At 47.4% G+C, this 12,858-nt stretch overlaps 1 protein-coding gene and 1 long non-coding RNA gene across 3 annotated transcripts in view; one reads left to right on the top strand and one right to left on the bottom strand.

Moving 5' to 3' along the window:
- The window catches only part of HNF1A (HNF1 homeobox A), an 85,366-nt gene extending 76,038 nt beyond the window's left edge, over positions 1–9,328 (bottom strand). The window contains exon 1 of one of the 2 annotated variants that reach the window (XM_078667703.1): positions 8,706–9,328. In XM_078667703.1, coding sequence (XP_078523829.1) covers positions 8,706–9,043 — 338 coding nt within the window. In that variant the 5' untranslated portion in view covers positions 9,044–9,328. The remainder of the gene's footprint in view (positions 1–8,705) is intronic. The other variant, XM_078667702.1, reaches the window with a different exon arrangement.
- Positions 350–12,858, top strand: part of LOC144792601 (uncharacterized) — a 38,970-nt gene continuing 26,461 nt past the window's right edge. The window contains exon 1 of the long non-coding RNA XR_013602587.1: positions 350–673. This is a non-coding gene — a long non-coding RNA (uncharacterized LOC144792601). The remainder of the gene's footprint in view (positions 674–12,858) is intronic.

Below are 12,858 nucleotides of genomic sequence, written 5' to 3'. Positions count from 1 at the left end.
GTTTGCGTGTTAAGAGAAGGCAGTGATCAAAGCACTGTGGAAAGAGCCTGAGAGCCGCCTCAGCTGGCTCCCTCTACCCTTCCATGACCTTCCAGCCACAATCGGTGGCCGGCCCTCCGCGATCTTGACGTCCAGCTCTGCCTTTACTGGTGATACTGAAATCTCTCCCTCCAGGTTCTCCTTCCCGTTTCAGGTGACTTTTTAAGGGCGTTCTCACCTCCCTTTTGTTACCTGAACAATAAGTAACCCGGGTAGTTAGTTATAAACTCCAACTGAACAAGGCCCTGGTTGATAATTTATAGCGAGATCTGAAATTTAAATGGAAAGTAAATATCGAGTTGGGAACGTTAATGAAAGCCCAAGCGAGAGAGCCGGAGGCGGAAAGTGGAGAGGCCAGCCTGGACGTGGCCATCTCTGTCGCCGTCCATGGCCTGGGTGTGCAGGACTTGAGACCTATGGTTGAGATGGGCTGATCCACCAACACCGTCTACCAAAACATGGTGAGGACGACTATCATGGTTCTTCTTCCACAAGCTGGGCAGTGAGATGTTTGCTCATAAGCTGGTCCCAAACTACGGCTGTTCCGAAGACATTCGCCCTATGGAAACTGGGATTTGGGATCTTTTGAAAGCCGACAAGCCAGGAATCAGGAATTATTCATGGACCAGAAGAGGTAAGTGCATCTACTAGGGTTAGGGGGTTCACTTTTGCATGGAGAATGGATTAAGGCAATGGGGAGAAAGAAAGTAGGTGGGAAACGAATGTGGGGGCAAGATGCTGGGAGGGAGGTGTGGATGCTTTGGCAACAACGGATGATATAGATTGGATGGAATAAATGTGAATGCATCCTTTGTGACGTCTGCAGATCTAGTCTCTTCCTTTTCATACTCGGCCTCAGCCAGATGGCAGCACGTGGAAGCATAGGGATGACTTATATCTTATATGTGCACACTTTCAACACTGCCTATTATCAGAAAATGCCTAAATCTGAACTTTAGATGTGAACAAATCTTCATAGGAGCGGTGAGTGTGCGAGGTTATGAATGCAGTGCGTGGCATTGGTGCCCACACCCCGCCTGGGTGTGTCGAGGGTGACTGGTGTTATCTGTGTGCGTGCAGGGACGTGTGATGCTTGTGCCAGGAATCATGCTGAAAAGTGCATACGTGCGTGTCTAGATTCCAGTGAACCCATGTCAGACATTTAATGTGGATTTATGGCTCCGGGTGTGGTGAAGGTGTGAATGAAACTTCGTGGGCCTCGGTGCGGGGGGTGGGGAGAGGGAGTTTGTGCTTAGGCGTGCAGTCGGACGGAAATATTCTGTCCTCGGTGTGTGCGTGTCCCCGTGTACGTTTTTGTGTGTGTGGAGATATATAAACACCTGGGGAGGTTTGTGCTTGAGTAGAACTAAAGGAGCGTTGGCCTAGGTGTCTGCATGCACTTTTTTGGTGGACGTAAAGGGTCAAACTCTTATTTTGTGTCTGAATTTAACTGGCTATTTCTCTGACAAGTCTAGGGGGAGGTGCACCTGTACAGATACATGCGTGGGCATACGTGTGGGTTGTATGTGTCCCTATGCTTCTTTTTGTATGCTTCTGGACACGGCTGCGTCCTGAATCCGTGTCCTTCCCAGTATTAGAACGTGTGATCGTGTGTGCTTGGTTGTTATGCATGCTGTTGTGCACATGTTTCTGTCTGGTTGCGCGGGTGTATTTTTCCGATAGTGCAGCTTTGTTAGTGGGTTCTTTGTGTCTGATGCGAATCTTTCTGGTTTATTTGTTACCGTTAAATTTGCTTTTGGTCATTTGTAAATTTCTGTGTTCACAGTTGTGAAACATGCAAGTTTATGCATGGTCAGTATGTGCATGCATGTAATGAGTGGGCACAGACGATCCCTCATAGTGCATATGAGTTCCCTTATTTGTCTTTGGTTTTGTATAGCTCAGGGTGTGAGTGTATTTTTATTCTTTTTGTACTGGCTCTTTGTGGATGTTTGTCTTCACATGTATCAATCACGCGAACCTTTTGGAAAGGTCCATGCAGGACTGCTTGTTATATGATGTATCTGATTGTATGAGTAATGGGTAGGCAGGCATGTGTCTGAAACGTATGTGCTGTGTGTTTGCACACGTCTCTTGATGTGATGTCTGTGCGAGTGTTACAGTATGTCATGTCGCGGTGCGTGCATGTCTACATGTGACGTGTGTGTGCATGTGATGATTGTGGGTCTGCATGTGATATGAAGTGGTTTGTGTTTGTGTGTGGGTGCATGCACTAAAGAGTGTCAGTCAATGCCGGGATTACCCCTGACCAATATATTCATGTGGGAAACATCCTTTACAACGCAACTTTTACCACGCAGTGCCTTTACGACACAACTTTTACAACGCAAACCATTACAACGCATTGCGCTGGGGGGCGCTCTAGAATAGGGAATACGTTTAATTTACTATCCAACACCTTCCCTAGTGTCCACGGGGACTGGAGTTGGAATAGTAAATTAAACTCTTCACTATCCAGCACCCCAAAGCGCTATGCGTTGTAAAGGTTTGCCTGGTAAAAACCGCGTTGTAAAGGCATGCGTGGTAAACGCATGCATTGTAATGTCATACATCTATTCATGTTTATGGTCTGCAGTGAGCCTCTGTACATTTTACATGATTTGTAACATGCAGAACCCAGGAACGTGGACAGGCCTAGAGAATGGGCAAGGAGTTGGTTAGGAGTGGAAGGGCAATGCTATGTACTTAAACATTAATTCATTCTGTGAGGTAACCTCCAGCAATGTTGTCCATCACAAAGTAGAGAGTGTGTATCCGTGCCACATCTGCTCCTTTTACCAATCAGTGCGATCCCACCTCTCCAACATTCGCCCTATAATCAGAAATCCCACAGTCATAATCTCTGTCCAAAGATACACCATCAGATGCAATTTCAATAGAACCCGTATAATTAGAGGCCACACACCATCTCATCCTTTATTCAGTAATCAGAAGCCACACACCATCGCCATGGAGCTGGTATTCCATGTAGAGGTTACGCACCATCTCAACCTGTATTTAATATATCTCAGACCACACACCACCTCAACGTGTACTCGTTAAACTGAGACTACACACCATCTCAACTTGTACTCGTTAAACTGAGACTACACACCATCTCAACTTGTACTCGTTAAACTGAGACCACACGCCATCTCAACGTGTACTCGTTAAACTGAGACTACACACCATCTCAACTTGTACTCGTTAAACTGAGACCACACACCACCTCAACGTGTACTCGTTAAACTGAGACTACACACCATCTCAACTTGTACTCGTTAAACTGAGACTACACACCATCTCAACTTGTACTCGTTAAACTGAGACCACACGCCATCTCAACGTATACTCATTAAACTGAGACCACATTCCATCTCAACTTGTATCCAGTAAATTGAAACCACATACCATTTCAACTTGTACTCGTTAAACTGAGACCACACGCCATCTCAACTTGTATCCAGTAAATTGAAACCACATACCATTTCAACTTGTAGTCGTTAAACTGAGACCACACAGCATCTCAACTTGTATCCAGTAAATTGAAACAACATACCATCTCAACTTGTACTCGTTAAACTGATACCACACGCCATCTCAACGTATACTCATTAAACTGAGATCACATTCCAACTCAATGTGTACTCATTAAACTGAGACCACATTCCATCTCAACTTGTACTCGTTAAACTGAGACCACCCATCATCTCAACTTGTACTCATTAAACTGAGATCACATTCCATCTCAACTTGTACTCGTTAAACCATGACTACATACCATCTCAACTTGTATCCAGTAAATTGAAACAACATGCCATCTCAACTTGTACTCGTTAAACTGAGACCACACAGCATCTCAACCTTTACTCGTTAAACTGAGACCACACACCATCTCAACTTGTACTCGTTAAACTGAGACCACACACCATCTCAACTTGTACTCGTTAAACTGAGACCACCCATCATCTCAACTTGTACTCATTAAACTGAGATCACATTCCATCTCAACTTGTACTCGTTAAACCATGACTACATACCATCTCAACTTGTATCCAGTAAATTGAAACAACATGCCATCTCAACTTGTACTCGTTAAACTGAGACCACACAGCATCTCAACCTTTACTCGTTAAACTGAGACCACACACCATCTCAACTTGTACTCGTTAAACTGAGACCACACACCATCTCAACTTGTACTCGTTAAACTGAGACCACCCATCATCTCAACTTGTACTCATTAAACTGAGATCACATTCCATCTCAACTTGTACTCGTTAAACCATGACTACATACCATCTCAACTTGTATCCAGTAAATTGAAACAACATGCCATCTCAACTTGTACTCGTTAAACTGAGACCACACAGCATCTCAACCTTTACTCGTTAAACTGAGACCACACACCATCTCAACTTGTACTCGTTAAACTGAGACCACACACCATCTCAACTTGTACTCGTTAAACTGAGATCACATAACATCTCAACGTATACTCATTAAACTGAGATCACATATCAACTCAATGTGTACTCATTAAACTGAGACCGCACACCATCTCAACTTGTATCCAGTAAACTGAAACCACTCACAATCTCAACCTGTACTCGATTAACGGAGACCACCCATCATCTCAAACTGCACTCAATAAACTGAAACCACACACCCTCTCACCCTATATGCAATCAAATAAGACCACACACCACCTAAGCCTTTATCCTTTTATCCATGACCACTCCATCTCCTTCCTCCACCCATTTCTTCCAGTTGACCACCTGCCATCTCCAAATTCAGTCCTAAAATCAGACCACATTCTATCCAACCATCATCCATGAATTCTTCCTTCAGTCTCCATTCTGTGCTCAGACCACACACTACCTCTAACCTCTATTCCTCAATGAGACCCCTTTCCGTTAAATCTACAGCCAATAATCAGAGTTTATACCACGCCTCTAACCAGATTCCAAAATCTGACTACCCATCATTTCCAAACTCCATAGTCCTATCCAACTTGTATCATGTAAAGAGAGCGCTGCAGCATTTATAATTTATTGATACAGACCAACATATTATCTTGTATGGGTGGTTCTCTACAGCCTCTTCCCTTGCCTCCAGGGATAGACTCAGTCAGCCATCAACACATATAAACCTATGCAGCCTACACTTTGTAGTGATGGACTGCGTCAGTGAATCAGCTCCAAACAACCCTCAACAAGCGCCCATAATTACATTCTCCACCTCCTGTACAATAAAGACAAATCCTTGTGGCCTGCTATAGATACCCTACAGCTGTCACCCTGTAAAGACATGCATGAGAAACCTGCATTCAGCAAAGAGAACCACAAAGCCTGCGCTCAGCATCTATCCTGTCATGACCGGCTTCCCAAGCCCCCAACCTATCAAAGACGGCACATATGAACGTCATTATATCCTATTACCCGTTCACTGATTCCACCCTAGGAAGACACCGGAGGCATATAACTCACAAAGGAAGACCCCCCTGGATCCTTCAACCTACAATGACAGTCCCTCCTAGCAACATCCTACATTGACCATAATAATAGGACTCCCCAGATTTACGAGTGGACCTTAGGTCCTCACTTTAAATAGACTATATTGATAAACATTCTTGATCCTACACCCTACAATAAGAGCACCTCTGCATCATATTCTTCATTGATTATATTGATTAGAAATACAAATCTTACATACAATGAGAGAACACTGGAGTCACATTAACTATAATAAAAAGGCCTTCAATGTCCTACATACAATAAGAAGACTCTTAACCAACATGCTACATTTACTATTGATGTGGCTCCCCAGATCTAACCCACAATTGGAGGACCCTAGACCCACTCTGTACATTTACTGTATCGAAAGACCCTTCATATCCTACATTCCACAACGTGAGACCCCAAAACCACAACCCAAATTCACAATTTTGAGAGACCACCCAGAGCCTACATCCTACACTGAGAGGACCCCAGATCGATATCCTAAAGTAACTATATTGATAGACCCCCTCCTCAAATCCCACATCCTACATGGAGAGTGCTCTACTCTAGAGCCACATCTACTCTGACTATATTGAAAGACTCCCAAATCCTACAATAAAAAGACCCCGTAGCCCTGCCCTGTATGGACTCTATTGACAGAATACGCAGATCCTACATTGAGAGGGATCCATAGCTGTATCCTCCTTTTATTATTGTGGTGGCCCAGATCTTAAATCATGCTATAAGGAGACCCAAGAACCTCACCCGACATTCCCTATATTGATAGCGCTCCACAGCCTACATCCTATAATGGGAAGACCCCATAGCCCAACCCTCTATTGGCTGCTGTGATAGACCCAAAGATCCTTCACCCTAAAATAGGGAAACCCAAAAACCACACCCTACATTCACTATATTGATAGCGCTCCACAGCCTACATCCTATAATGTGAAGACCCCATAGCTCAACCCGCTATTGGCTGCAGTGATAGACCCAAAGATCCTTCACCCTAAAATAGGGAGACCCAAGAACGACACCCTACATTCCCTATATTGATAGCACTCCACAGCCTACATCCTATAATGGGAAGACCCCATAGCCCAACCCTCTATTGGCTGCTGTGATAGACCCAAAAATCCTTCACCCTACAAAAAGAACTCAGAAGCACACCCTAGATTGATAGTTTTCCAAAGCCTATATCCTACAATGAGAGGTCCCTGAGCTACACCCTTTCTTGACTCTCCAGATCCTTCATTGAGAGGAACTCCAGGCCACATTTTTCAATAGACTGTATGGATATCGGCCCAGACCTTGCTTTGAGAGGACCCCGTAGCCCAATCCTCTATTGGCTACGGCGATAGACCCCAAGCTCCTACGTCTTACAATTGGAAGACCCCAGAAGAACACCCTACATTGGTGCTATTTCTAGACACACAAGGTAGTAGATTGAGAAAACCTTAATTCCACACCATAAACTCCAGATCCTATGTCAATAGAATCCTCCATTAACTCTATTGATTGACCCCCAGATATGATAAGAGCTCCTCTGAGCCCCAATAGCAAAGACCCTTTACAGCGCCAAGGTCGTGTTTTACCGACAGACAGACCAGGTGCTCGGAGAGCTGTCCTCGCGCTTGTCTCTATGACCCATCAGTCAGAGACGCACCTCATTAATCATCAGAAGTTAATGATCACATTGCTCCCAGGGTTTTTCGGTTTATAAATTTACAAGACAACAAAACAGAAATTATAAGGCACCTGGATAATTAGTAACCAGCCCAGGTCTGCCTGGGGCTGCAGCGGACCCAATGGGCTTGAACAGTCTCCAGAGAGACGAAGGCAAGAGGGACCGAGAGCAGAGGCGGAGGCGGTGGGCTGCACATAGATGGAAAGGTGAGAGAGAAGGTGAGGAGAAGACATGAGGGGTGAATGGAGGGAAGTAGGGGGGGAAAGAACGCTGTAGAGAGACGACCATTGAGAGCTGGCGTGCCAGAAAGATTGAGGCCAGGGAGCGGTGGCAAGTCCTTTTACGCAGAATTCTCTATTTTGTGGCCGTGACTGAGGAGTTAATCTCTCTCTACTAGCCCCTCAGCCCTCACCTGATGTCCAGGAAGTGGCAAAAGTTGCTATCTTGCCCAAGTCTCTGGGAAGTTAACTTCTGACATTTACCTTTCTTTCTAGTATTGAAATGGGATTTTGCATATGATTTGTTGTGGGAAAGGGTCATTTGATGGCCTTTCTCTTGCTCCCTCGATCCTTCTGCCAGTCCTTTAGGGCTAGCCCTGAGTTTGTAGCAGAGGTGGTCTCGCGAGCACTGCTCCCGTGCACCCCTCCCCATAGGTGAAGAAGGTTGGTGGCCAAAGAAGCTGACATTTTTGCTAAAATTAGTATGTGATCATTCATGCCTGCGGTTCTTCTCCTCTGTTACTCATCTGCAGGCCTTGTCCTTCTATCTACTAGGCCAACAGTGTGTCTTCTTATTGGCATTTGTATAGCACACTGTCTGTCTTTGGTAAGGCATTGAAGTGCTCTTGTGAGTTCAGAGAGTGTTTCCAAACAATACAGAGGTTTCAAGGAGTCTGACTTGGCATGTGCTATCACTAGCGTGAATGGACATGTCCCTATGTTAGGTTAATGCGCCAAAGCCTAAGATGTTTGTGGATGAGGACAGGGGACTATATAGTCATTGTGGATGAGGACAGAGGACTATATAGGGGCAATTTTATTTGGAGAGTACGTTTGTACGGTCTGGGGCTTTGGCCACAACATCTCGGGCAAGGTTGTCTTGGTAGAACTTCCATGGCTGGCCTTGCAAGGATGGTTCTTGTATAGTTCCTGATCCAAGCAGGTTGTGGGGCAGAGTGGTCTACCATGAGGCTGATCTTGGGGGTGTCTTGGTCTAGGGCTGTCAACAAGGACACAAGAGAGGGAACCCTGCGTCTGGAAGGCCGGGCGGGGGTAACCTCAGGAGATAACCAGTTGACCAAGAAGTAAGGTGGGTTTCTGGACTGTGGGACATGGAGGACGCGGGGCTCTAGCTATACCTCAAGATGAATCCACTGATGCAATATTAGAAAGAGGTCCCCAACAGCAAGCAAGAGGGGGGCAAGAGGCTGTTGAGAGCCAAAGAGAGCGCTGAGAGAGACAAGGAAGGAAGGTCCTTACTGTAAGAGTCCTTCCACCACCGCCTTCTGGTGGGCGGCCTCCTCCGGGCTCAGGTTTTCGAGTTCCTTCAGGATAGGTGGGGCAAAGTCCTCGCCGTCGTCCGAGCTCTCATCCCCCGACAGCGGCGTCCCTCCCAGGCCGTTGGCTAGCTCGGGGAGCTGGGCACAGAGGACCCCCCGGTGGGTCTGGTGGACGCTGGCGGCCAGCGGCTGCCCATCATTGGAGAACGCGTACTGCTCCATCTGGTTTAGGTATTTAGTGAGGGTCTCCCTGGTCAGCCCGGACTCCAGGAGGGCGGCCAGGAGCTCCTGCTGCAGACCGCTCAGGCTGGAGGCCATGTTCCAGCTACCTGGCCCTCAGGTAGGGCACGCTCGACTATAGCCTCCGCCGTCCCAGCCCTTGTACCATGCCCGGCTCGCCGGCTCCAGGCACCCACCGTCACCCGAGTGGCAAAGACAATGGTCCCATCAGCTGGTGCTCCACGCCGAATTTTTTTTTAAGCAAGTCCCGAGGAAGCGCTTTCGCCCCCCCAGGAGTCCATGAGATAGCGCTGATAAGGGGACCCCGGCTGTCTGTTTACATTGGAGCGCTGCAAATTCTCAAAGGTTCATATTTATTTGTGCGCGTGCAGCAAGTTGCTGAACTTTGGACCTGAGCGCCGAAGCCCTGCGCAAAGTGCAGAGGGAGGCAGGAAAAGAGACGGAGGGAGGGGGGAGAGAGCGACACGGAGAGGCAGGAAAGAGGAAAACACCGCCGAGGGAGAGAGAGAGAAAGTGGCAGAGAAAGGGAAGAGGGAAGGAAAGAGGAGAACGCAGTCGAGGGAGGGAGGGAGGGAGGGAGGGAGGAAAGAAAGTGGCAGAGAAAGGGAAGAGGGAAGGAAAGAGGAAAACGCCTTCGAGGGAGGGAGAGAGAGAAAATGACAGAGAAAGGGAAGAGGGATGGAAAGAGGAGAACGCCGTCGAGGGAGGGAGGGAGGGAGAGAGAGAAAGTGGCAGAGAAAGAGAAGAGGAAAGGAAAGAGGAATACGCCGTTGAGGGAGGGCGGGAGAGAGAGAAAGTGGCAGAGAAAGATGGACGGAGAGAAAGGAAAGAGGCAGAGGGACAGATAGTAGGTAGGGACAGTGGGAATCTCGAGGCAGAGGTAAAGTGACAGAAAAGGAAAGAGAGAAAAAAGGCAGAGAACGGGCCATAGAGACGGAGAAGGGGAGTGGGGGTGAGAAAATAGAAGAGGAGGAGATAAAAAAGGAAAAAGAAGAGAGAAGACTGGCAACGATAAGGAAGGGTGAGGTGAAAGAAAGAAAAGGGGATAGGAGGAAAAAGAGGGAGAGTGAGGGAATTGGCTGGGAAGAGAGGGGCAAAGAAATAGAAGAAGAATAAGTGAAGAAATGAATGGGGAAATAGTGAGAGAGAACGGTAGCTAGTGAGAGAAAGGGAGAGTATGAAAAGAGCGAGGGAAGAGAGCGTAACAAAATTAAATGAGAAGAGGTAAAAAGTGACAGGGTGGATGGAGGTGAGCGAGGGAGACCGCAAAAGGGCGGGGGAAGAGACAACGAAAGAAGAGGGGAACAGAGAATGAGGGAGAGCAGAGAATGGTGCCCGATTAACACAGAACGACAAGGAAAGAGATAATATGTCAAACGGCAGAGTGAGGAGGGAGAGAGGGAAAGAGACACGGGGAGCGACAGAAGAAAGCGAGTGGAGGGAGAAGGAAGCAGCAGTCTGGACAAAGAGTGACATAAAAAAGGGGAGAAGCGAGAGGGAGGAAAAGACGAGGGACGGAGAGTGAGAAGGAGAGATTAATAAAAGAGACAGAAGACGAGGAGGAAAAGTCGGGCAGTACGGAGAGAAAAGGGGGCAGTGAGAGAGCAAAGGGAAATCGGTGAAGGATGGAGAGAAAGGCGAGAGAGTGGCAGACTGTTAGGGCCTCATTTATGAAAAGTGACGCATCGCTGCGTGAAAACAGCGATGCGTCACTTTTCACTGCGCCCTCCTTGCGACACCAATGATGCGTCATATTTACAGTATGACGCATCATTGCGCAAGGAGTTACAGATGCGTCAGTATTTCTGACGTATCTGCAGGCGCAAAAGTGACGCATTGCTGGAGTGTGTCACAAAAGTGACGCAACTCCAGCAATCTATGCTTTCACATGGGGCAAGCCCCTTGTGAAAGGGCCTGCGTCAGCCTTACGCCTGCTGTGAGGCAGACGTAAGAAATTGACGCATTTGTGTCCTAGAAGTGGCGCAGTGAAATCTCATAGATTTCACTGCGTCATTTCTACGACCCTTTCTTGCGTCAAAACGCCCCCCTTGCATACATTATACATGGTGGTACAAAAGGGGGTGGTGATGGACGGAGCATCTGAACCAATCAAACACTCACACCCAGTCAACAGATCTGGGTTTAATCCATCACCGTTCTTTAGCCCACTCTGCCACCCCAGTTCAGACATGGCCATATGCAAATCAGTCTAACCCTGTACCTCATGGGAACAGTCCAGCCCGAACTGCCAAGCCATGCCTTCCCTGGACCGGAAACAAGCTTCCGAGGACCGGTTTCTAGCATTTCAGCCGTCTTCAGCCCGGCTTGCTTGAATCCAGTGGCAAACTGAGCAAGGGACTCACGTCTGAGCATACCCAGCCAACTTATGGCGAACAAAGTGGTACAAAAGGGGGTGGTGATGGACGGAGCATCTGAACCAATCAAACACTCACACCCAGTCAACAGATCTGGGTTTAATCCATCACCGTTCTTTAGCCCACTCTGCCACCCCAGTTCAGACATGGCCATATGCAAATCAGTCTGACCCTGTGCCTCATGGGAACAGTCCAGCCCGAACTGCCAAGCCATGCCTTCCCTGGACCGGAAACAAGCTTCCGAGGACCGGTTTCTGGCATTTCAGCCGTCTTCAGCCCGGCTTGCTTGAATCCAGTGGCAAAGTGAGCAAGGGACTCACGTCTGAGCATACCCTGCCAACTTATGGCGATCAAAGTGGTACAAAAGGGGGTGGTGATGGACAGAGCATCTGAACCAATCAAACACTCACACCCAGTCAACAGATCTGGGTTTAATCCATCACCGTTCTTTAGCCCACTCTGCCACCCCAGTTCAGACATGGCCATATGCAAATCAGTCTGACCCTGTGCCTCATGGGAACAGTCCAGCCCGAACTGCCAAGCCATGCCTTCCCTGGACCGGAAACAAGCTTCCGAGGACCGGTTTCTGGCATTTCAGCCGTCTTCAGCCCGGCTTGTATGGCGCATGTATAATGTGGCGCAGGGGTTTACAAAGTGACGCATCTACCTAGATGCGTCACTTTGTAAATATAGTGCAACAAGGCACATTTTTTACGCTGCTGGTGCATCACAAAAAGTGACGCACCGGCGGCGCAAAAGTGACGCACGGCCTCATAAATGAGGCCCTTAGAGAGGAAGGCGAGTGTACAAGGCAGCTGGAAGGAATGATGAAAGGAGAAAGGCAGGGGGCAGAGCGAGAAAAAAGCGAAAGTTATTGTTTCCAATCACCTGTAAATGTCTATAGTTGCATTGTCTATCTTACACCATCTGTAACTTCCATGTAACAAAATTATTTTTCTTGTAAAGTACTCTGGAGCCTTTGGGTAATGTCTGCGTTATATTAATATACATAAATAAATAAATAATGGTGCAAAACAGAAAAAAGAGGTGCTTACAATAAGTTGGGCGACAGAGCAAGTAGGGGTCAGTCCAAGGCTGAACAGAGGATGGTGAGAGCTGGAGAAGAAGCAGTACCGGAAAAAGTAATAAAAACCCTTTTCAAAAGAAATAAACTTCCAGTTTTTCAGGGCCTTGTTTCAAAATTGACTTAGAGCAGAATCCCTCCGCCCCAGCTGTGTCATTTCATTCCCCTCTGCTCAGCCTCCAAAGCTTTCAGGGCTGGTGTTAAGGGAGTACCCCCCACCTCCTGTCTGCATTGGTAGGGACTACAACACTCGCCTGACCAAAAGCCAGGATCATGTGGCATTGTTAATAATCTTCTACAACCAGAGTGTGAGTGTGTTGGCATTTCAAGTGATCCACGCTATACAGGCCGGCCAGAGCCAAGGACCCACGAGCGAGTGTAGCGCGCCATCCGTGCAATAGAAAACATGACCAATGATCACTTGCGCGTTACTA

The sequence above is a fragment of the Lissotriton helveticus genome, chromosome 11, assembly GCF_964261635.1.
Source record: "Lissotriton helveticus chromosome 11, aLisHel1.1, whole genome shotgun sequence".
Taxonomy (NCBI): Eukaryota; Metazoa; Chordata; class Amphibia; order Caudata; family Salamandridae; genus Lissotriton; species Lissotriton helveticus.
This window is presented reverse-complemented; position numbering and strand designations above follow the sequence as displayed.